The 26,387-nt window shown below is 40.1% G+C and overlaps 2 protein-coding genes across 2 annotated transcripts in view; one reads left to right on the forward strand and one right to left on the reverse strand.

The window, feature by feature from the left end:
* Positions 1-18,253, forward strand: part of ZIM2 (zinc finger imprinted 2) — a 51,849-nt gene extending 33,596 nt beyond the window's left edge. Inside the window, 4 exon segments of the mRNA XM_037820477.1 lie at positions 2,117-2,245; positions 2,247-2,268; positions 4,491-4,616; positions 17,442-18,253. Coding sequence (XP_037676405.1) covers positions 2,117-2,245; positions 2,247-2,268; positions 4,491-4,616; positions 17,442-18,253 — 1,089 coding nt within the window.
* The window catches only part of LOC119520940 (zinc finger protein 805), a 603,985-nt gene that overhangs the window by 373,135 nt on the left and 204,463 nt on the right, over positions 1-26,387 (reverse strand). The window lies entirely within an intron of this gene.

Genomic DNA, 26,387 nt, shown 5'->3' on the forward strand with positions numbered 1-26,387 from the left:
AGATTTCCATCCTTAATGTTCTTAAATCACATTTTGGAAACTTAAAAGGCAATAAAGAAATTAATATGCTATACTTCTTTCAGAACTAGAAAAAATTCTTGTGGGGTGACGGGGAAAATGTCTAAACAGTCTCTTTATGGGGGAGATAATGAAAAAAAAATGTTGAAAAACACTGTTCTAGAAGATATGTTCCTGAGAGCAGCACTCTGTCCCTTTAGTGTCTGTGTCAGGGATCCCTAGCAAAGATCCCGCAGGGGCTGCCCAGGTAATGTAAGTGAGGAATTGGTCTTGGTGGAATACGACAAGCTGGAGACTTGTGACCCATTGGAATGGGTGATTGTAACTCAGCTTCAACTGATGATGCTGTTCTAGTTTGCTAATGCTACCAGAGTGCAGAACACTAGAAATGAATTGGCTTTTATAAAAGGCAGCTTATTTGGTTACAGAGTTAGTCTTAAGGCCATAAAATGTCCATCAACAAAGGGTAGCTTCACTGGAGAATGGCCAATGGTGTCTGGAAAATCTCTGATAGCTGGGTATGCACGTGGCTGGCATCTGCTCCAAAGTTCTGGTTTCAAAATGGCTTTCTCCCAGGACATTCCTCTCTAGGCTTCAGTTCCTCAAAAATGTCACTCTTAGTTGCTCTTGGGGTGTTTGTCCTCTCTTAGCTTCTCCAGAGCAAGAGTCTGCTTTCAATGGCCGTCTTCAAATTGTCTCTCATCTGCAGCTACTCTCTCAGCTCCTGTGCATTCTTCCAAGTGTCCCTCTTGGCTGTAGCACGTTCGCTCCTTCTGTCTGAGCTTATATAGTGCTCCAGTAAACTAATCAAGGCCCATGCTGAATGGGCGGGGCCACGCCTCCATGGAAATTATCCAATTAGAGTCATCACCCACAGTTGGGTGGGTCACATCTCCATGGAAACACTCATTACAATCTAATCAACACTGAAAGGTCTGCCCACACAAGATTACATCAAAGATAATGGCATTTTGGGGGGACATAATACATTCAAACCAGCACAGATGCTATGTGAGAAGGTGGACCCAGATCCCCAAATCTTCTGATTTTTTAAGAGAAGTCAGAAGTTCAGTTAATGATATGGTTTCCTAATTTTTTGGAGTTGGCAGCTAACATGGATTTGTAAAAACAGAAAAAAATGTGGGCCAAATAAACTCCTCTGAAGAATGTGGGCAGCCGATACATGATCTCTAGTCTAAATCTTTTATTGTTACTCATCATAAATTTTAGGAAGTTTCTGTTAAAATACCAAAGAGTTATATATTATAAAACTCTTATTTAGTCTCTAGTATCTGAACTTTTAATTCAACTTTATGTTACCAAGATTGTTGTGTGTTACTATAGTTAATTTATATTTCTACAATATTACGCTGTATGACTATACGATAATATATTTAATCTCTTCTGTAAATGGGTGTTTAGGTTGTTTCCAGGTTTTGGATTTTACAAACAGTGCTGTATGAACATGCCTGTATGTGTGTCCTAGTGCACACAGGCAGATATACCTAGGAATAGAATTTATGGGTGGTTTACCAATTTACACTTCTTTTAGCATTTTATAAGAGATCCCTGTGAATCCACTTTCTGTGTAACACTTAGTGTTGTCAGACTTCTCACTTTCCGTCAGTTGAATAAAATGGTACTTTGTCATTTTGATTTGAGTTTCCCTGTTTGTTGATAAGATTGAATATCTCTTCATATTTGTTAGCTCTTTCTGTTTTCTGGATGCGACACCGAGGTTTAACCTTCCCAGACCGACAAAGGTTATTAGAACCAGAGTCAAGATTTAAACCCAGTTCTCTCTGATTCCTGAGGCCAAGGTATACTGCTCAGTTCTTAGTTATTTGCATTCTTGCTTTCTTTCTTTATAAAGTGGCTTAAAAAGATTTTTCTGCCCCAACTAAATTGTAGTATTTAGCAGCAGAAACTATGTCTCCAAAATGTTCCCGGTTTGCACAGATTACAAGACAAAGAAAAGTCCCTGTGACCTCTAGACTCAGATCAGTTGGGAACCTGTGTAAGTGACTGCTTTTTGTTCAGTCCATTCTCATCAGGCTCCTTCTCCCTCAACGTAGGATAATCTGTGGACTTTAATCAGTTAGGAGAGTTTCTGGTGTTTTAGGAGTTGGTGACATTCAAGGATGTGGTTGTGGGCTTAAGCCCAGAGGAATTAAGCTACCTTAGTCCTGCTCAAAGGAGACTCTACCAGGAAGTGACGTTGGATAATTAACAGGAACCTGGTCTCCCTGGGTAAGTCTGCTTTCTCCGTGTGACTCAGTTTCTCCTGGTGGGCTAGTGTTCTCAAGTCTTCTGTAGTCCCACCGTAATGGTGGCTCACCTTGTCAATGAGTACCAACCTATGCCAGAGGTAATATTTAATATTAAAGGCCTTTGCCAGAATCATGTCAATCATAAAATACCTAACAATTGTCAAGCACTTATGTGTCAGGCACTGGTCTATGCACCTTGTATGTTTACACTGATCCCATGAGGGAGGGATATTCTTGTCATTGTTATAGCCATTTTACAGATGAGGGAACTGCAGCATGGAAAGGCTAAATTAATTGTGTGAAGGCACACAGTTACAAAGTGGCAGAGCTGGAATTTGTACCCAAGCAGTTTGACTCCAAAATCTGCCTCCTTAAAGTTGGTTATGCTGCCCCACAGGTGCTTTGTCTCTTCAGGTCTTGGCACAATAGCAGGCTCTCAATATGCTTGTTAAATTAGCAGTGGAGTTTCTGAAAATCGCAAGCGCTCCAAAGACTTCTACTTGAAGTTTAGGACTCAGAGATTGACCATCTCTCTCCACACCCAGAGGTAGGATTGTTTTCCCTCCACCTCAAGGGAAATGTTTTTGTTACAAGTGCAAGATCCTCTTTTCAGTAGCCTTTTTGGGTGCCTGAGGTCTCCTGAATAACAAAAACAAAAATAAAAACCATTCCAGCTGGCAGTAAGTTGGTGTTTTTATCCTCGTGAAGTCAAAGACCTCCATGGGGAGACATAAGTGCCTCATCTCAAGCCTGTCACAAGAGTGCAATTTTTTTGTTTGTTTTCTTAATTAGAAAAGTTATGGGCTTATAGAACAATCATGTGTAAAATACAGGATTCCCATATACCAGGGAGTGTGTAATTTTAACCTCAACTTTTGTAGGTCAAAAAGAAGTCCCTTTCCCATCTATTTTACACTTCTTTTAATTACCCCTCTTTATGACCTAAAATAGAGGTAATGGAATCCGGAAAGAGATGATAAATCAGTTTTATCTTTTCAGCCCCTATGCAGTATACTAGAGACATTTCTAGCTTCTTGTGAGTTCTTGGCTTCTTTTTAACACTGAAGGTTTGGGTTGATAGAGATCCTACATATCAGTCAGGACATCATCTTCCCAAGTGTGGAATGAGTATAGTGGGATATATAGATTATTTTAGGCAGTATGAAATAATCCTTCAGTCAGTTGGTGATTTTCTGATTATTGTCTGATTTCATCTAAACCTTTGGATCATATTGTAGGAAGTCTCAGTTAGGTGCTAGCATGTCACTGTGTCTTATTATCTTTAGTTTTAGAGAGCAGACCTCAGGCCCTGAGCCTTAGATAGGTATAACAGAAGCTAGCCCAGTACTCAGTAACATGAACTTGTATCTGTTATATTTACTGTAACATTACATTCAGCTTTTTTTTTCCAAGTGACAGTGGTTTCTATTTATAGGATTGATATAAACCTTCCATTTAAAATAAATGTATTTAAGTTATAAAAAGGTGATCTAAAGAAAAATACTAAATAATTAATGCAATAAATGACATGGATTGTGGCAAAAATGCAAGAGTCATACATTAATTTCACAGCAGATTCAAGTATGGATGTAGGTAATGGGGTCTTTTCTCATGGATGTTGCATCATAGTGGGAAGAGAAAGACTAAACAAATACATAATAAGGTTGTATGCAAATGATTGAATTTGGGAAACATTCGAGTAAAAGGGGGGGGGAGTATTTTAAAAGAAAGGAGGGGTGGAGGTTATCACAGAAGGAAGAAGTACCATAATGTTGTTCGCTTTCTGAGCAGCTACAACATCACATTCCCCCTGCTGAAGTATAGAGCCCAGCACACTCCCTGTAAACTCCCTTTTCAGTTTTTACCCTATAGCAGGTTCCTCAGCCTTAGCACTATTGACATGTGGGGCTGGACAGTTCTTTGTCATCAAGGTTGTCCTTTGCATCGGAGGATGTTTAGCCACATCTCTGGCCTCTACTCAATAGATGCCAGTACATGTTGCCCCCTAAAGTTGTTACAACCAAAAATTTCTCCCAGCATTGACAAATGTCCCTGGGGGGGCAAAATCATTGAAGACCACTCTATAGCTTTACACAGGTGAGTTTTCACCTTCCTTATTATCCCAAAGTCTTTGAACACAGGTTGGGGGTCACTTGTAGGTGCAGGACAGAACCCCAAGTTATGTGTCTTGCTCTTCAACAGGGTATCAATTCTCTAAACCGGACATTATCTCACAGCTGGAAGAGGAGGAGTCACGTGTGATGGAGGAAGGCATCGGTACAATGAAATTTCAAGGTGAGTAAAGGGACAAGCCCAGGGAGATGGGAAGCATGGAAGGGCACTCCCCAGTTGGTAGGGAGGGTAGTGGGGAAGTGTTGGCCAGGGGCTGTTCCTCAAAGCCACTCGGGTCAGGGAGAAGGCTGGTGGGTGCTCTCACTGCCTCACCACCTCACGGGGTCTCTCTTGTAAGTACTTCTTTCATCTCCTCTCTTGAGCTCATCTCTTGCCAAGCTCCTCAGAGGCCGTGCCCTTGCTAGTGTTCCAACTCCTCCATTCATAGTCATTCGTGCCTCTTCTCTTGCAGCTAGAACTCATAGGCTTCCTCTCTAATCAAAACAAGCAAAAAATCTTTGGTACCATCCCACTTCTTTCCAGCTGCCTCCCATTTTCCTCATTCTCAGATCCCAGACTCGTTGATCCCCAAAGGCTCCCTTCCTATTCCTTCCTTATCCATTGCCATCTGGTTTTCATCCCCCTACTGCACACATGCACACTGTGTTCTAAAACTTGCCCAAAAGGTCCCCAATGACATCCTTATGGCTCAAGGAAAAGAATCTTCTAGAATCAACTTGTCCACACCCTGTGGCTACAATCTGATAATGATTACCACTCTTCATAAAATCCTCTCCTTTGACTTGGGACACCATGCGTATCGGCCAAGGTAATTGTTGACTTTCCCAGAAAACCCACATTCAAACTGTCTTAAGCCATTGGGGGATTGTTAGCTTATGATAATGGTCAACTGGGCTTCTGAGGTAGTTGGATTTAGGTGTTCAATGATGACATCAAAGACCTAGTTGCATTTCCTCCTTCTACCAACAAATCCCAGATGTGGGATTTCAGGTACATCTTATACCTGAAATAGTAGCTGTGTCCAGAGTTGTGTTAATTGACTATCACTCCCCACCTTCCATGCCAAGGAACCAGGGATAGAGTCAGCTTTTCCTGTGTGGGTGGAGAAGTGGATGCCCAAACAAAATTCGGGGAGTTCTGAGAGGACTCCTCTACCTGCTCCTCTTTCCTTCATTGTCTTCTTTTCCTACCCTAGTTTGCTTATTCACTCTTTCTTTCATTCATTTCATAGATATCTATCAAGCTTCTGTGTGTCAGGTTCTGTTCTAGGATCTCTGGATATAGTAGTGAACAAGACAGACAAAAATCCCTTCCTTCTTGAAGCCTGCATACTAGCAGGGGTGATCAGTGATAAACAAATGATAGTGTCTGACTAGATATGTAAGTGCTATGATGAAAAATAAACGAGTACAGAGAATGATATGTGGGAGGCTGCTTAAGATGGGATAATCAGAGAAGAACTAATTTGAGAAAGAGGGAAAAGTGAGCTGTGTAGAAATCTTGAAGAGTGTTGCCAGCAGAAGGAACAGCAGCTGCAGAGGCCCCAAGGTTGGGATGAGTTTGGGTGTTCCAGGGGGAGAAGGAGGGGCAGTGTGCTCTGAGTTAAGTGGCGGGAGGTAGGAGATGAGATCTCAGAGAGGCACAAGGGGCCAGACCACATAGGGATATGTGTAAGGAATTTAGATCTCATTCCTAGTGAGAAGTGAAGCTTTTGGAACGTTCTGAGTGGGAGAATGAGGTGGTATTAACACTGGAACTGTGCTGTCCAATATGGTAGCAACTAGGTACATGTGGTTATTTAAATTTACATTAATTAAAAATTACATATGTCACACTTGCCACATGTGGCTAGCAGCTACTGTATTGGATAGAAAAAATATAGACCTTTTCCTTCATTTTAGGGAGTTCTATTAGGCAGTTATTCTGGAAAGATCTCTCTGGCTGTTCTATAGAGAATGGCCTTTAGGGGTACAAGTAGAGAAACCAGCTGTTGAAGTCCGTCAGGCTAAAGATGATGGAGGCTAGGACTGTGACTGTAGAGGTCTCAGGTTTGAGTTATTCTTTGAAAGTGGAACTGGAAAACATGCTGAAAAACTGGATGTAAGACAAGTTGAAGAAAACAAAGGAGTCCGTGAGGACTTGGTTGTCTCCTAGTCCTCCATTCTAGAGTCTTTTCTTTAAAAATATTTCCTAAAAGATCTGATCTACTGTGATGGTTGCAACTATCCCTTTTTTCCTGATGACATCCTAATCTATATGTCTGGCTCTGCTGTTTCACCTCTGTTCTGCTGACCTATTTCCAGTGTCTTCCGGGATGCAGTAACCACATTGGTCATCATCATCTCTTGTAAACCACAGTATTGTTTTTAATTCATTTTACTAGATATATTCACATACCATGCAGTCATACAAAACAAAGCGTACATTCAGTTGTTTACAGTACCATTATATAGTTGTGCATTCATCAGCAAAATTAATTTTTGACATTTTCATTACCACACTCATAAAGATAATAATAAAAATTAAAGTGAAAAAGAACAATTAAAGTAAAAAAGAACACTGGGTGCCTTTTTTTTTTCTTCCCCCGTTTTTCTAGTCATCCATCCATAAACTAGACAAAGGGGAGTGTGGTCCATATGGCTTTCCCAGTCACATTGTCACCCCTCATAAGCTACATTTTTATACAATCATCTTCAAGATTCATGGGTTCTGGATTGTAGTTTGATAGTTTCAGGTATTTACTACTAGCTATTCCAATTCATTAGAACTAAAAAGCATTGTCTGTATTCTGCATAAAAGTGCCCACCAGAGTGACCTCTTGGCTCCTTTTGGAATCTCTCTGCCACTGAAGCTTATTTCACTTCCTTTCACATCCCCCTTTTGGTCAACAAGGTGTTCTCCATCCCACGATGCCAGGTCTAGATTCTTCCCTGGGAGTCATATTCCATGTTGCCAGGGAGATTTACTCCCCTGGGTGTCAGATACCATGCAGCGGGGAGGGTAGTGATTTCACCTGCCAAGTTGGCTTAGCTAGAGAGAGAGGGCCACATCTGAGCAACAAAGAGGCACTCGGGAGGAGGCTTTTAGGCACAAGTATAGGGAGGCCTAGCCTCTCCTTTGCAGCAACAGTCTTCCCAAGGGGAAGTCCCACGGCAGAGGGCTCAGCCCACCAAACCACCAGTCCCCCATGTCCGTGAGCACATCAGCAACCATGGAGGTGGGGAAGCCCAACACCCCTGCACTCTCCACCAGCTCCTCAAGGGGGCTCTGCATATTTTTTTCAATTTTTTTTTAATTAACTCTTTTTTTTTAAATCAACTATATAAAAAAAAAATTTTTAAAAACGTACAATAAAAAAAAATTTCAAACAAACCATAACAAGGGAGTAAGAAAAAGACAACTAACCTAAGATAACTACTTTATTTCCAACATGTTCCTACTCTACCCCAAGAAAATAACCTAATATAGCAACATTTCTGTGAACTTCTTCCTACCATACCCATCAGAAATCAACAGACCATTGTCATTCCTGGGCATTCCCAGAACGTTAAATTTACCCAGGACAGCTTATCTCTTCTTACTGAGTTATCATTCCCCCTTCCTTAATTGTTCTCTATCACTAGTTCCCATACATTCTACATTATAAACCAGTTGCTAAACCACAGTATTATAATTAATTTCCTTGACTTCAGTTTCTTTCCCACCCAGAGGAGACTGGGAGCCAACATATGAGTTAGAATTCTTTTGCTTAATTCTGAGCAAGAGGTTGTAAAGGCCTTTTCTTCAGTTTCCCCAGTGGTCCATGGTTATAGGCATTCAAAAAAGAAGTTCCATACCCGAATCAGTTTGGGAAATGCTACTTTCCCGCTTTGGGATTCAAGATGCATGTTAAAGATTCTGAAGAGTCCTTTATAAGGTACAAACTTTTGACCAGCTTTTTTTTTTTTTTTTTTTTTTTTTTTTTTTTTTTTTTTTTAATCATCATTTTATTGAGATATATTCACATACCACGCAGTCATACAAAACAAATTGTACTTTCGATTGTTTACAGTACCATTACATAGTTGTACATTCATCACCTAAATCAATCCCTGACACCTTCATTAGCACACACACAAAAATAACAAGAATAATAATTAGAGTGAAAAAGAGCAATTGAAGTAAAAAAGAACACTGGGTACCTTTGTCTGTCTGTTTCCCTCCCCTACTTTTCTACACATCCATCCATAAACTAGACAAAGTGGTGTTTGGTCCTTATGGCTTTCCCAATCCCATTGTCACCCCTCATAAGCTACATTTTTATACAACTGTCTTCGAGATTCATGGGTTCTGGGTTGTAGTTTGATAGTTTCAGGTATCCACCACCAGCTACCCCAATTCTTTAGAACCTAAAAAGGGTTGTCTAAAGTGTGCATAAGAGTGCCCACCAGAGTGACCTCTCGGCTCCTTTTGGAATCTCTCTGCCACTGAAGCTTATTTCATTTCCTTTCACATCCCCCTTTTGGTCAAGAAGATGTTCTCCGTCCCACGGTGCCAGGTCTACATTCCTCCCTGGGAGTCATATTCCACGTTGCCAGGGAGATTCACTTCCCTGGGTGTCTGATCCCACGTAGGGGGGAGGGCAGTGATTTCACCTTTCAAGTTGGCTTAGCCAGAGAGAGAGGGCCACATCTGAGCAACAAAGAGGCATTCAGGAGGAGACTCTTAGGCACAAATACAGGGAGGCCTAGCCTCTCCTTTGCAGCAACCGTCTTCCCAAGGGTAAAACTTATGGTAGAGGGCTCAACCCATCAAACCACCAGTCCCCTATGTCTGTGGTCATGTTAGCAACCATGGAGGTGGGGTAGGTGAATACCCCTGCATTCTCCACAGGCTCCTCAAGGGGGCACTACATCTTTTTTTTTTTTTTTTTCCCCTTGTTTGTCTTTTTTCTTTTTTTTTTTTTTTTTTTTTTTTTTTTAACTTTCCCTTCTTTTTTCAAATCACCTGTATGAAAAAAAAAGTTAAAAAGAAAACAAACATACAATAAAAGAGCATTTCAAAGAGACCATAGCAAGGGAGTAAGAAAAAGACAACTAACCTAAGATAACTGCTTAACTTCCAACATGTTCCTACTTTACCCCAAGAAAGTTACATAATATAGCAACATTTCAGTGAACTTGTTCCTACTACAACCATCAGAAATTAACAGACCATAGTCATTTCTGGGCATCCCCAGAACGTTAAATAGCTTATCTGTTCTTCCTGGATTATTGTTCCCCCTTCCTTAATTGCTCTCTACTGCTAGTTCCCCTACATTCTACATTATAAACCATTTGTTTTACATTTTTCAAAGTTCACATTAGTGGTAGCATATAATATTTCTCTTTTTGTGCCTGGCTTATTTCGCTCAGCATTATGTCTTCAAGGTTCATCCATGTTGTCATATGTTTCACCAGATCGTTCCTTCTTACTGCCGCGTAGTATTCCATCGTGTGTATATACCACATTTTATTTATCCACTCATCTGTTGAAGGACATTTGGGTTGTTTCCATCTCTTGGCAATTGTGAATAATGCTGCTATGAACATTGGCGTGCAGATATCTGTTTGTGTCACTGGTTTCCGATCTTCCGGGTATATACCGAGGAGTGCAATCGCTGGATCGAATGGTAGCTCTATATCTAGTTTTCTAAGGAACTGCCAGACTGACTTCCAGAGTGGCTGAACCATTATACAGTCCCACCAACAATGAATAAGAGTTCCAATTTCTCCACATCCCCTCCAGCATTTGTAGTTTCCTGTTTGTTTAATGGCAGCCATTCTAACCGGTGTTAGATGGTATCTCATTGTGGTCTTAATTTGCATCTCTCTAATAGCTAGTGAAGCTGAACATTTTTTCATGTGTTTCTTGGTCATTTGTATTTCCTCTTCAGAGAACTGTCTTTTCATATCTTTTGCCCATTTTATAATTGGGCTGTCTGTACTATTGTCATTGAGTTGTAGGATTTCTTTGTATATGCAAGATATCAGTCTTTTGTCAGATACATGGTTTCCAAAAATTTTTTCCCATTGAGTTGGCTGCCTCTTTACCTTTTTGAGAAATTCCTTTGAGGTGCAGAAACTTCTAAGCTTGAGGAGTTCCCATTTATCTATTTTCTCTTTTGTTGCTTGTGCTTTGGGTGTAAAGTCTAGGAAGTGGCCTCCTAATACAAGGTCTTGAAGATGTTTTCCTACATTATCTTCTAGGAGTTTTATGGTACTTTCTTTTATATTGAGATCTTTGGTCCATTTTGAGTTAATTTTTGTGTAGGGGGTGAGGTAGGGGTCCTCTTTCATTCTTTTGGATATGGATATCCAACTCTCCCAGCCCCATTTGTTGAAAAGACCATTATGGCTCAGTTCGGTGACTTTGGGGGCCTTATCAAAGATCAGTCGGCCATAGATCTGAGGGTCTATCTCTGAATTCTCAATTCGATTCCATTGATCTATATGTCTATCTTTGTGCCAGTACCATGCTGTCTTGGCAACTGTGGCTTTATAATAAGCTTCAAAGTCAGGGAGTGTAAGTCCTCCCACTTCGTTTTTCTTTTTTAGAGTGTCTTTAGCAATTCGAGGCATCTTCCCTTTCCAAATAAATTTGATAACTAGCTTTTCCAAGTCTGCAAAGTAGGTTGTTGGAATTTTGATTGGGATTGCATTGAATCTGTAGATGAGTTTGGGTAGAATTGACATCTTAATGACATTTAGCCTTCCTATCCATGAACATGGAATATTTTTCCATCTTTTAAGGTCCCCTTCTATTTCTTTTAGTAGAGTTATGTAGTTTTCTTTGTATAGGTCTTTTACATCTTTGGTTAAGTTGATTCCTAGGTACTTGATTTTTTTAGTTGCTATTGAAAATGGTATCTTTTTCTTGAGTGTCTCTTCAGTTTGTTCATTTCTAGCATATAGAAACATTACTGACTTATGTGCATTAATCTTGTATCCCGCTACTTTGCTAAATTTGTTTATTAGCTCTAGTAGGTGTATCGTTGATTTCTCAGGGTTTTCTAGATATAAGATCATATCATCTGCAAACAATGACAGTTTTACTTCTTCTTTTCCAATTTGGATGCCTTTTATTTCTTTGTCTTGCCGGATTGCCCTGGCTAGCACTTCCAGCACAGTGTTGAATAACAGTGGTGACAGCGGGCATCCTTGTCTTGTTCCTGATCTTAGAGGGAAGGCTTTCAGTCTCTCACCATTGAGTACTATGCTGGCTGTGGGTTTTTCATATATGCTCTTTATCATGTTGAGGAAGTTTCCTTCAATTCCTACCTTTTGAAGTGTTTTTATCAAAAAGGGATGTTGGATTTTGTCAAATGCTTTTTCAGCATCTATTGAGATGATCAATTGATTTTTCCCTTTCGAGTTTTTAATGTGTTGTAATACATTGATTGTTTTTCTGATGTTGAACCATCCTTGCATGCCTGGAATGAACCCCACTTGGTCATGGTGTATGATTTTTTTAATGTGTCTTTGGATTCGATTTGCAAGTATTTTGTTGAGGATTTTTGCATCTATATTCATTAGGGAGATTGGCCGGTAGTTTTCCTTTTTTGTAGCATCTTTGCCTGGTTTTGGTATTAGATTGATGTTAGCTTCATAAAATGAGTTAGGTAGTGTTCCATTTTTTTCAATGTTTTGAAAGAGTTTGAGTAAGATTGGTGTCAGTTCTTTCTGGAAAGTTTGGTAGAATTCCCCTGTGAAGCCATCTGGCCCTGGGCATTTATTTGTGGGAAGATTTTTGATGACTGATTGGATCTCTTTGCTTGTGATGGGTTGGTTGAGGTCTTCTATTTCTTCTCTGGTCAGTCTAGGTTGTTCATATGTTTCCAGGAAATTGTCCATTTCTTCTACATTATCCAGTTTGTTGCCATACAGTTGTTCATAATATCCTCTTATAATTTTTTTAATTTCTTCAGGATCTGCAGTTATGTCACCTTTGTCATTCATTATTTTGTTGATATGGGTCTTCTCTCTTTTTGATTTTGTCAGTCTAGCTAGAGGCTTGTCAATCTTGTTGATCTTCTCAAAGAACCAACTTTTGGTGATATTTATCCTTTCTATTGTTTTTTTGTTCTCTATGTCATTTATTTCTGCTTTAATCCTTGTTATTTCTTTTCTTCTACTTGGTTTAGGATTGGTTTGCTGTTCATTTTCTAGCTTCTTCAGTTGATCCATTAGTTCTTTGATTTTGGCTCTTTCTTCCTTTTTAATATATGCGTTTAGTGCTATAAATTTCCCCCTTAGCACTGCTTTTGCTGCATCCCATAGGTTTTGGTATGTTGTGTTCTCATTTTCATTCGTCTCTATATATTTAGCAATTTCTCTTGCTATTTCTTCTTTAACCCACTGATTGTTTAGGAGTGTGTTGTTTAACCTCCAGGTATTTGTGAATTTTCTAAGTCTCTGATGGTTATTGACTTCTAATTGTATTCCATTGTGGTCAGAGAATGTGCTTTGAATGATTTCGATCTTTTTAAATTTATTGAGGCTTGTTTTATGTCCCAGCATATGATCTATTCTGGAGAAAGTTCCGTGAGCACTAGAAAAGTATGTGTATCCTGGTGATTTGGGATGTAATGTCCTGTAGATGTCTGTTAAATCTAATTCATTTATCAGATTGTTTAGGTTTTCAATTTCCTTATTGGTCTTCTGTCTGGTTGATCTATCTATAGGAGAGAGTGATGTGTTGAAGTCTCCCACAATTATTGTGGAAACATCAATTGCTTCCTTTAGTTTTGCCAATGTTTCTCTCATGTATTTTGTGGCACCTTGATTGGGTGCATAGACATTTACGATTGTTATTTCTTCTTGCTGAATTGCCCCTTTTATTAGTATGTAGTGGCCTTCTTTGTCTCTCAAAACATCCCTGCATTTGAAGTCTATTTTATCTGAGATTAATATTGCTACACCTGCTTTCTTTTGGCTGTAGCTTGCATGAAATATTTTTTTCCATCCTTTCACTTTCAATTTCTTTGTGTCCCTGTGTCTAAGATGAGTCTCTTGTATGCAACATATTGATGGTTCATTTTTTTTGATCCATTCTGCGAATCTATATCTTTTAATTGGGGAGTTTAATCCATTTACATTCAACGTTAAAACCGTGAAGGCATTTCTTGAATCGGCCATCTTATCCTTTGGATTATGTTTGCCATATTTTTCCCTCTCTCTATTAATATCCTTTATTGTACCCATACCGAATCTCTTTAGTACTGAACCTTTCTCCAAGTCTCTCTGTCCTGTCTTTGTTTCTCTGTCTGTAGGGCTCCCTTTAGTATCTCCAGTAGGGCAGGTCTCTTGTTAGCAAATTCTCTCAGCATTTCTTTGTCTGTGAAAAATTTAAGCTCTCCCTCAAATTTGAAGGAGAGCTTTGCTGGATAAAGTATTCTTGGCTGGAAATTCCTCTCTCTCAGAATTTTAAATATATCGTGCCATTGCCTTCTCGCCTCCATGGTGGCTGCTGAGTAGTCACTACTTAGTCTTATGCTGTTTCCTTTGTATGTGGTGAATTGCTTTTCTCTTGCTGCTTTCAGAACTTGCTCCTTCTCTTCTATGTTTGACAGTGTGATCAGTATATGTCTCGGAGTGGGTTTTTTGGATTTATTCTATTTGGAGTTCGCTGAGCATTTATGATTTGTGTATTTATGTTGTTTAGAAGATTTGGGAAGTTTTCCCCAACAATTTCTTTGAATACTCTTCCTAGACCTTTACCCTTTTCTTCCCCTTCTGGGACACCAATGAGTCTTATATTCGGACGCTTCATATTATCTATCATATCCCTGAGGTCCATTTCGAGTTTTTCAATTTTTTTCCCCATTCTTTCTTTTATGCTTTCATTTTCCATTCTGTCATCTTCCAGGTCACTGATTCGTTGTTCAACTTCCTCTAGTCTTGTACTATGAGTGTCCAGAATCTTTTTAATTTGGTCAACAGTTTCTTTAATTTCCATAAGATCATCCATTTTTTTATTTAGTCTTGCAATGTCTTCTTTATGCTCTTCTAGGGTCTTCTTGATTTCCTTCATATCCCGTACTAGGGTCTCATTGTTCATCTTTAGTTCTTTGAGTAGCTGCTCTAGGTGTGTCTCTTCTGGTCTTTTGATTTGGGTGCTTGGGCTTGGGTTATCCATATCGTCTGGTTTTTTCATATGCTTTATAATTTTCTGTTGTTTTTGGCCTCGTGGCATTTGCTGTCCTTGATAGGGTTCTTTTAGGGTTTGTAGACCAGTTGAAGTCCTTATCTCTAATTTTTCAGATCTACAGCTTCGTGGAGTACACTTTCTCTAACTAACCAGCAGGTGGCGTCCACGAGCCACCTGTTCTCCACAAGCCAGATCTCCCCTGCTTAGCCTTTTTGGTGAGTGGGGGAGTGAGTCTTGTGGGGCCCAATTGGTGTCCCAAGCTTGCGTGTGTAGTTGGTGTTGCCTGCCCTGTATGTGGGGCGTGTTTCTGGGCAGTCGGGGAGGGGGGGTGGCCCTAACAATCAAATCTCCCTGATGATCCTAGAGTTTTAAAGCTACTGCAATAGTCTAATCCTTCAGTTCAGTCCTGCCACAGTTTGTCTCTGCCACTGACCCACAAGTCTTTGGTATTGGCGTATGGCTCCTGAGACTTGCAAGTGGGCCCCTCTTCCAGGCTGTGCACCCCGGGTCCTCTGTTGAGGGATGACTGTGCTATGTCACAGGTGAGTGCCGTCCCCCCAGGGCAGTTCTGGGCTGCTGGGCTGTGTTGGGAGGCTCCCAGTCTGCTCAAATGATGGCTAAATGGGGCTCTGTTAATTCACACTGCTCCCCCTTCCCAGCTCTGGGACATTCAGCTGAGGTTGCAGGGAAGGCTAATGTCCACGCCCAGTTTTGTGGTGTGTGCCTGTTATTTGAAGCACTTCCGTCACACTGGGTTGTCTGGGGCAGCTCTGGGCTATGGGGCTGGCAATGGGCAGGAGTGTTTCCTGTCCACCAGGATGGTGGCTGTGAGCGGACACCCCCCTTTTCTTGGGAAGTTGTGTTGTTTAGTGAATTTTCTCAGCCACTGGATTATTGCCTTTTGTCTCAGAGCTCTCTTATTTCTGCTCTTGACTTGACGTGCCCAAATTTCAATTCTTTGAAGCTTTCTGTATTGAGCTTCTTAGAGTAATTGTTTTAGAAAAAGCAAAAAGGATTTAAAAAAAAAAAAAAAAAAAAAAAAACGGCCCTCCTCAGAGATCTAATGGGTTATTGAAATGCTAATAGACAAAGCAACCAGGGCCATTAAGGAAAGGTGCCCTGGGCAGAGAGATCAGCCTTGCTTCGGGATTTGCATATGCGCCTCAAGGCCTGATCTCCGCCCTTCCCCTTTCTGTGTTCACCAGAACTCCAAAAATCCTCTGCTTTTACTTTGGAGCTTCTCGTGTTGTTTTCCTTCTATGCCCGTCTCCTCTCTGCTGGGCTGGCTGCTCTCAGAGTCTCTGGTGTCTGGCCTCAGTCTATCTATGGTTGGAGTTTGAATCAGTAGAATGAGTTTCCGATGAGAGCAGCCACTGCAATTCTCCCTTCTCCTTCCTGGAGCTGACAGCCCCTCCTCCCCCGGGACTGAGCCTGGCAGGGAGGGGCGCGGGTCCCCTGGCCGCAAAAACTTACAGATTTCGCTGATCTCAGCAGTTCCACGTTTTCATGAGTGTTGTATGAAGTATGCCCAAAGACAGATTGCTCTGTGGTGTCCAGTCCACGCAGTTCCTGGCTTTTTACCTACTTTCCTGGAGGAGTAACTAAAACATACAGCTCACCAGTCTGCCATCTTGCCCCTTGACCAGCTTTTTAACACCCTAAAAAGAAAATCTAAACTTTTTGGTATAACATTTAAGTTCCTCCCAATCAGCCCCTAAATTCCCATCCAAATCTCACCTCCCACAGTTTTTCCAAATCAAAACGTGTATTTCATGTTCTCCAACACTGTGTCCTTTTACATTTCAGTGTCTTTGCTCAAGCTGTTTTACAAGCTTGCCACCCCCTTCACTATTTATTGTGCTCAGGTGCCATCCCCTTCTGTTCCCAAATGGAATCCATTTCCTCATCTTTGCTTCTATCAGTCGTATACAGTCTGATTAGAGTTCTTTTCATAGATTTTTGATGAGTAATGAGCAATGCCTTGCACAAAATAGGCATTTAGTAAACATTGAATTGAAGTGAATTTGTTGGTTGGCAATGTAGATTGGGGTAAATTGAGAGATTGGGGGCCAACACATGAGTTGGAATTCTTTTGCTTAATTCTGAGCAAGAGGTTGTAAGGCCTTTTCTTTAGTTTCCCCAGTGGTCCATGGTTATAGGCATTCAAAAAAGAAGTTCCATACCCAAATCAGTTTGGGAAACGCTACTTTCCCTCTTTGGGATTCAAGATGCATGTTAAAGATTCTGAAGAGTCCTAAAAGGATGAAACTTGATTGACTTGTAAAATACTGTATTTACCAAATTGACTTGACAGTGGAACCCCCTTTAAGGCCTCAGCTGTAGATTTTCAGAATACTAGTGATCTACTGAGCATGGTTTGGAAAACATTGGCATACCCAATCCCAGCTCTTTCTCTGGTTTCCTCCTAATTCTATTCTCTACAAATTGCCCTGGTGTCTTTGTCAACATTCAGTCTTCCTGGCTGGCCCGTTTTCTCCCTCTTGCTCACCATCCTTTCTTACTGTCCTTCCATCCTTTTCCCATTGTCCCCTTAGGTTCCCAGCAAAATCAAACCTGCATGATGTCCATTTCTTTATTTTTGGTCTCTTTTTTGTTTTTACTATAATGGGCTTTCTTCTATTTCTACTACCATGGTGTGTCTCTCTGGGTAAAAAGAGTAGGGGACTTTTACATTTCTTTTAGATTGGGAGACAAGATCTGATACCAAAGAACTAACTCCAGAGCAAAGCCTGCCTATAGAAAAATCTCCTCCAGGAGCAGGAATGGAGGATTTGGCAATACGTAACTGCTGGCAGGACCATATAGAAGAGTCTTCTCCACATGGGCAATCAGATCGACATGAGGACAACCAGGAGAAACTTTTGGGTTCTGGAACAATGAGTGACCCCCAGATCTTCACTCAGGAAGGAAGCCATAGTGTGAGCGCATATATTACTAAACAATCAGAGCTCCCTCAAGGAAAAGATCCCCAGGAATGTGCTTCTCCTGGAATTGGCACCAGTCCCCAGCCACTGAGCAAAGAACCTTTCCACCAAAAGAACAACAAATGTGAATTTTGCAAAAGCACATTTAGTACCCAGATGGACCTTGACAGACATGAGCAGATCCATATTAGGAAGAAACCCTTTGGATGTGAACAATGTGGGAAAGCGTTCTACCTCATGCCACACCTCACCAGGCATCAGAGGATGCATTCCGATGAGAATCCCTGTGGATGCAATGAAAATGGAGAGTCCTTCCGCCAGAGAGCAGATCTCTGTGGACCTGCCAGAATTCCAGGTCAGGAGGACTACTATGAATGTATTCAGTGTGGTAAAGCTTTTATCCAAGATGTACGTCTTTTTCAACATCTCAAAGCCCATGAAGCAGCAAAAGCTCTTCCACCTGGGTTGCCCCGCAACAAAACATATTTAATTCGCTGTCAGCAGAAACATAAGGATGTCAGAGAGAAAGCTTATCAGTGTTGTGATTGTGGCAGAGCCTTCAGTCGGAGTTCACATCTCATTCAACATTATCAAATTCATGCGCAAGAAAGGCCTTACCAGTGTCAGCTGTGTGGGAAATGTTCCAGCCGACTCTCATGCCTCACTCAGCATTATCAACTGCATTCTCAAGAGAAACCCGTTGAGGACCATTACTGTTGAAAAACCTTCAGCCAGGAAACACACTTTTCTCAATATATTTGGTTTCCTACTGGAGAGAGATCCTGTAAGTCCCTCTGAATGTGATAAGGCCTTCCACCAAGCTTCACACCTTAACAGCTTGAACATTCAGCATGGTATGATCAAAAAATAATGAATGATTGCACGACTGTAGGAAAGCAAGAGTAGGCGCAGCAGATGTCTCAGTATTCGCACAAATGAAAAGCCTTGCGAAGAATATTTTGTTGCATAGGGAATAAGTCAGTAGATTTGCCCTTCTGAAGTGGTACTCATTGAATGGAGAACCTTGGTTTTAACATCTGAAGAACAACTTAAGACCAGCAATTGGGCTTCATACTGGCAGTCTGTTGCCTGACTTTGTACGGAAGTGTCACATACAGTAACTTCACCATATGGGATGTATCAATTCTGTGCATGGTAAAAATATTTTCAAGGTGTAACTAGATTGGTTCTTCCACAATACTGATGTAATTGTTAATATTGTTCATAGTTCCTCGTAGTTTACAAAACATTGTCATATTTATTATTTGTTCCTTCAGAGAACACTGCAGTGTCCTTAATGACAGATATTTATTCCATTTTCTATATAAGCATTCTTTGAAACTCAGTGTTGTCGGTTGATTTGACTAATGTTGTAAGTGATGGAGCGGGAACTGGAACCCAGGTGTTGTCATTTCTGCCAGAAGCCTCTCTGAAGATACAGGTACTTGTATGATACTGACTGCAGGCTTCGTACCATTCAGTAATTCTGGCTTTAATAATTCACATTAAATCAAACAGGAAAATGTGTAGTATCAGGGGGGTTCAGAAATATTTCTTAGGGTGAAGTTCGGATAGCCATTTCTCTGTATGAGCTGTGAATTGCACTAAAAATATTTTTATATCATACTGCTAAAATGTTAAAAGCTTTTCCATCATTGCCTTGAACATTGGTCAAATACTAAGACATAGCCTAACCAGCTGGACCCTGGATTCCCACAGCTGAGTCCTTGCCTCAAAAGGGTAGGTTGTGGAGGAGGCGGGGCAAGATGGCGGAGTGGTGAGGAGCAGAATTTAGTCTCTCCCCTAGAGCAGCTGGCAATTACCCAAGAACTATATGAAACAGTGTTTTCGGGGTCTCCAGTGACCAGTCACACATTGGACACAAGTTTGGAATTGGAGGAAAAGCTGAGATCGCAGCGAACATTGTAAGTTCCCCGGACCAGGGGTCTGGCGCCCCTCCCCACCCAGACCTCACAGACTGTCTTGCTGTCGGCTCCCTGAAAGGGGGGGAAAGAAAAAAAACCAAAAAACAGCAATCTGCTGAGGGCAAGAAGGGAGGCTCAACCCAGCCTCAACTGCAGAATTAATTAACAAATTAATTAACTAACTTTGGGAGCTGGGGTGCTAAAGAAGGGCTGGGCTCCGAGAAGTGGGGGCACGTAAAAGCGGGCACCCATTCCCAGACTCCAAAAAAGCCATTTTTTTTTCCCCTTACATTTTGTCCCTTCTGGCTTCTCACTGATTCTTTATCTTTTTGTATTTCAATAGCCCCCGGCAGGGGTGGAACTGAAGCAGTTGAAGAGTAATTATCAGACAATAGCCCAAAGCATATCTTTAAATGCTCTATTCTGACACTGACAAAACTTCCAGGCTGGGGAAAGACATTTAAAAGAGACTCTTTTTTTTTTTTTTTTTTTTACTTTTTTGTTTTTATTGATTTCTTCCCTAGTTTTTTTTTTTTTTTTTTTTTTTCTTTTTTTTAATCTAAAAGTAATATATGTGGTTATTTTCTATCGGAAAGCCGAGGTTGAGGGACTAGGCTGGGCTTGAGGGGAGACAGAGTACCCACAGTGTCTTTGAATTCCATATTCACTACTGAAGGCCTCCAGCCCCGTCTTCAATTGGCAACTCAGGCTGACCAAGGAATCTACCTGGAGAGGCCCCAAAGAGGAGAGAGGAGAAGGGAATAGTGCCCCTGAGAGACAACTGGAGTTCTGAGGATTGGGAGAGTGGAGGGAGGCCCAGCTCAACTGGCAGTCCTCCTTCTGGGAATTCAGACCCCAGGGGCTGGAATTCAGATTTCTGCTTCAGTCAGCCACGCCCCCGACAGGATCAGAGTCACCAAGAGAACTAAAGGCTCATACCTCCTTACACTGGTGGGGGAGCTGCGGGCTGGCCAGCGCCGCCTGCTGGACAGGAGAGGAAAGGCACCAATTCTAAAGGCCTCATAGGAGGGTCTCATTCTCAGGAAAACTCCATACCCTCCCAATGAGACCTGGGCCTCACTAGACTGGGAAAATCTGACTAGGGTCGACCATATCTGAGGAGACCCACCGACAAAAAGGTTACATAGAGGCAGAGCAAGAAACAGAAAAAACAAGAGGGGAAAAATTCTGATCAACTAAATAGAACCTAAGTTAGAGGTCTAGAATAAGCTGAACTGAATAACTGAGGCCAGAAAACAAAGCCAACCAACAAGAAAACCACTAGGTAAAAGATAGAAAACAAGCTCCAAAATAAACTAATCAAGAGAATCAGATGCCTAGACAACTTAAGATAACAAGCCATACCAGGAAACACGAAAACATGGACCAGCCAAAGGAACAAACTAATAGCTCAGTTGAGACACAGGAATGGAGGCAACTAATGCTAAATAAATTTGATGAAATGAAGGAAGATATAGCAAAAGAGCTGAAGGATATAAAGAAGACACTGGCTGACCATAAAGAAGATTTCATAAACTTAAAAAAACAAATGGCAGAACTCATGGGAATGAAGGCCACAATGGAGGAGATGAAAAACACAATGGAGGGACACAACAGTAGATTTGAACAGGCAGAAGAAAGGATCAGTGAACTGGAAGACAGGTCATTCGAATTCATACACACAAAAGAACAGATGGTGAAAAAAATGGAAAAATATGAGCAGGGTCTTAGGGAGCTGAGTGACAACATGAAACGCACAAATATATGTGTTATGGGTATCCCAGAAGGAGAAGAGAGGGGAAAAGGGGCAGAAAGAGTAATAGAAGACATATTCACTGAAAATTTCCCAACTCTTATAAAAGACAGAAAATTAGAGATTCAAGAAGTACAACGTACCCCAAATAGAATAGATCCCAATAGACCTACTCCAAGACACTTACTGGTCAGATTGTCCAATGTCAAAGACATAGAGAGGATTCTGAAAGCAGCAAGAGAAAAGCAATCCATCACATACAAGGGAAAGTCAATAAGACTATGTACAGATTTCTCTGCAGAAACCATGGAGGCAAGAAGACAGTGGCATGATATATTTAAGATACTGAAAGAGAAAAACTGCCAACCAAGAATTCTATATCCAGCAAAACTTTCCTTCAAAAATGAGGGAGAGATTTAAACATTTTCAGACAAACAGACACTGAGAGAGTTTGTGAATAAGAGACCGGCACTACAAGAAATACTAAAGGGAGTGCTACAGGCTGATAGGAAAAGACAGGAGAGAGAGAGTTGGAGAAGAGTGCAGAAATGAAGATTATCAGGAAAGGTAAAAGGAGAGGAAAAAATAAGATATGACATATAAATTCCAAAAAACAAAATGGTAGTAGAAAGTACTGCCCTTACAGTAATAACACTAAATGTAAATGGTTTAAACTCCCCAATAAAAAGACACAGACTGGCAGAATGGATTAAAACACAGGACCCATCTATATGCTGTCTACAAGAAACTCACTTTAGACACAAGGACAAACATAGACTGAAAGTGAAAGGTTGGAAAAAGATATTTCATGCAAACAACAACCAGAAAAAAGCGGGAGTAGCTATATTAATATCAGACAAGTTAGACTTCAAAAGCGAAACAATTAAAAGAGACAAAGAAGGACACTATATATTAATAAAAGGGTCAATTCATCAAGAAAACATAACAGTCATAAATATTTATGCACCAAACCAGAATGCCCCAACATTCATGAGGCAAACACTGCGATCACTGAAAGGAGAAATAGATACCTCTACAATAATAGTTGGAGACTTCAATACACCACTCTCATCAATGGATAGAATATCTGGACAGAGGATCACTGAAGAAACAGAGATGTTGAATTGTATGATAAATGAACTAGACTTGACAGACCTTTATGGAACACTACATCCAACAACAGTAGGATACACTTTTTTCTCAAGTGCTCATGGAACATTCTCTAGGATAGACCACATGTTGGGTCACAAAGCAAGTCTCAACAAATTTAAAAATATTGATATTATACAAAACACTTTCTCAGACCACAATGGAATGAAGTTGGAAATAAATAAAAGGCAGAAGGTCATAAAATTCACAAACATATGGAGGCTAAACAACACCCTCTTAGAAAACCAGTGGGTAAAGGAAAAAATTACAAGAGAAATTAGTAAATACCTCGAGGCAAATGACAATGAAAACACAAGTTATCAAAACTTATGGGATGCAGCAAATGCGGTGCTGAGAGGGAAATTTATTGCCCTAAATGCCTATATTAAAAGAGAAGAGAGAGCAAAAATTGAAGAGTTAACTGCTCACCTGGAGGAATTAGAGAAAGAACAGCAAACTAACCCCAAAGCAAGCAGAAGGGAAGAAATAACAAAGATTAGAGCAGAAATAAATGCAATTGAGAACAGGAAAACAATAGAGAGAATCAACAAAACCAGAAGTTGGTTCTTTGAGAAAATCAATAAAATCGATGGACCACTGGCTAGGCTAACAAAAAAAAAGAGAGAGCAGATGCAAATAAATGCAATCAGAAATGGGAAAGGAAATATAACTACCAACCGTGCAGAAATTAAGGAGATAATGAGAAGATACTATGAGCAACTATATGCTAATAAACTAGACAACTTAGATGAAATGGACAACTTCCTAGAAAAGCATAAACAACCAACATTAACTCAAGAAGAAATAGATGACCTCACCAAACCAATCACAAGTAAAGAGATTGAGTCAGTCATCAAAAAGCTCCCAAAAAGGAAAAGCCCAGGACCGGATGGTTTCACATGTGAATTCTACCAAGCATTCAAGAATGAATTAGTACCAATCCTGCTCAATCTCTTCAAAAAAAATTGAAGAAGAGGGAAAGCTACCTAACTCTTTCTATGAAGCCTTCATCACCCTAATACCAAAACCAGGCAAAGATACTACAAAAAAAGAAAATTATAGACCAATTTCTTTAATGAATGTAGACGCAAAAATCCTCAAAAAATACTTGCAAATCGAATCCAGCAGCACATGAAAAGAATTATACACCACAACCAGGTGGGATTTATTCCAGGTATGCAAGGCTGGTTCAACACAAGAAAATCAATTAATGTAATACACCACATCAATAAATCAAAGCAGAAGAACCACATGATCATCTCAATTGATGCAGAAAAGGCATTTGACAAAATTCAACATCCTTTCCTGATGAAAACACTTCAAAGGATAGGAATAAAAGGGAACTTTTTCAATATGATAAAGGCAATATATGAAAAACCCACAGCTAACATCATACTCAATGGGGAGAGACTGAAAGCTTTTCCTCTAAGATCAGGAACAAGACAGGGATGCCCGCTATCACCATTGCTATTCAACATTGTGCTGGAAGTTCTAGCTAGAGCAATTAGGCAAGAAAAAGAAATAAAAGGCATCCAAATTGGAGAGGAAGAAGTAAAACTTCCACTATTTGCAGATGACATGATTCTGTATGTAGGAAATCCAGAAAAATCTACAGCAAAGCTACTAGAACTAGTCAATGAATACAGCAAAGTAGCAGGCTACAAGATCAACACGCAAAAATCTGTAGTGTTCCTATACACAAGTAATGTGCAACAAGAGGAGGAAATCAAGAAAAAAATCCCATTTACAATAGCAACCAAAAGAATCAAGTATTTAGGAATAAACTTAACCAAGGACACAAAAGACCTTTACATAGAAAACTATAAGAAACTGCTAAAAGAAATTGAACAAGACCTGAAAAAATGGAAGAACATAGCATGTTCATGGATTGGAAGACTAAATATAGTTAAGATGGCAATTTTACCTAAACTGATTTACAGATTCAATGCAATACCAATTCAAATCCCAACAACTTACTTTACAGAAATAGAAAAACCAATAACTAAATTTATTTGGAAGGGTAAGTTGCCCCGAATAGCCAAAAATGTCTTGAAAAAGAGGAATGAAGTGGGAGTTCTCACACTACCTGACTTTGAAGCATATTACAAAGCTACAGTGCTCAAAACAGCATGGTACTGGCATAAGGACAGATATACTGATCAATGGAATCGAATTGAGTGTTCAGAAGTAGACCCTCACATCTATGGACAACTGATCTTTGATAAGGCAGTGAAGCCGAAGCAACTGGGAAAGAGCAGCCTGTTCAATAAATGGTGTTTGGAGAACTGGATATCCATTTCCAAAAGAATGAAAGAGGATGTCCATCTCACACCTTATACCAAAATTAACTCAAAGTGGATCAAAGACCTAAACATTAGCACCAAGACCATAAAACTCTTAGAAGAAAATGTAGGGCAATATCTTAAAGATCTTGTGAAAGGAGGTGGTTTCTTAGACCTCACACCCAAGGCACGAGCACCCAAAGAACAAATAGACAAATGGGATCTCCTCAAAATTAAACACTTTTGTACATCAAAGGACTTTGTCAGAAAAGTAAAAAGGCAACCTACACAATGGGAGATGATATTTGGAAACCACATATCAGATAAGGGTTTAATATCCCAAATATATAAAGGAATCCTGCATCTCAATAACAGAAAGACAAACAATCCAATAAAAAAATGGGCAAAAGACATGAACAGACATTTTTCTGAAGGGGAAATACAAATGGCTCAAAAGCATATGAAAAAATGCTCAACTTCACTGGCTATTAAGGAAATGCAAATCAAAACCACAATGAGATATCATCTCACACCTACCAGAATGGCCATTATCCAAAAAACAGAAAATGACAAGTGCTGGAGAGGATGTGGAGAAAGAGGCACACTTATTCATTGTTGGTGGGAATGTAGAATGGTGCAACCACTCTGGAAGACAGTATGGAGGTTCCTCAGGAGGCTAAATACAGATTTGCCATATGACCCAGCTATTCCATTGCTGGGTATATACTCAGAGGAACTGAAACTTAAGACACAAACAGACATTTGTAAACCAATGTTTATTGCAGCATTATTCACAATTGCCAAGAGATGGAAACAGCCCAAATGTCCATCAAAGGACGAGTGGATAAACAAACTGTGGTATATACACATGATGGAATATTATGCAGCTGTAAGACAGAACAAAGACATGGATCATGTAATAATGTGGATGAACCTTGAGGACATTATGTTGAGTGAAGTTAGCCAGAAACAAAAGGACAGATTCTGTATGGTCTCACTAATATGAACAGACATTAATGAACAAACTTTGGGAGTTAAAAGCTGACAACACAGGAGACCAGGAGACAGAAAGAGGGCAGAGATCAGCCATTTGATGCTGAAGGACTACAGAATGTTTAGGATTGATTGCATAGATCCAGAAATAGATAGCATAATGCTGTGTGATGGTAGCACGGTATTTTAAGTACACTGAACAAATGTCTGTGAGTAAAGCTGAAAGAGGTGGGATAGGAGAATGTATGACACCAGAGGTAAAGATACATGATAAAGACTGGGACTGTATAACGTGGCAAAAACTGGAGTGGCCAATGACTGTTACTAAATATACAAATATAAAAATGTTTTTGCATGTGAGAAAGCAAATGAATGTCAACCATGTAGAAATTTGAAAAAGGGATGGTATTCAGGAAAAAACATAATCAAAGCAAACTGGAGTCTATGGTCAACAGTAACATTGTAATATACCTCCATTAAATGTAACAAAGGCAATACACCAATGCTAAATGTATATGAGAAGGGGATATAGGGGAGTAATATGGGATTCTTGGTAGTGGTGTTATTTGCTGTCCTTAGTAGTATATTGTATGACACGTTATTTTTCTTTTTATCATTTTTTCTTATTGCTAAAAAAAAAAACAAAACAATTTTTCTTGTAGTAATCAGTATGTTCAAATGCTGAGTGTGGTGATAAATGTACAACTTTATGATGATACCATGAACAACTGATTGTACACTGTGGATAAATG

This window comes from Choloepus didactylus, chromosome 27 (assembly GCF_015220235.1).
Source record: "Choloepus didactylus isolate mChoDid1 chromosome 27, mChoDid1.pri, whole genome shotgun sequence".
NCBI classification, from domain to species: domain Eukaryota; kingdom Metazoa; phylum Chordata; class Mammalia; order Pilosa; family Megalonychidae; genus Choloepus; species Choloepus didactylus.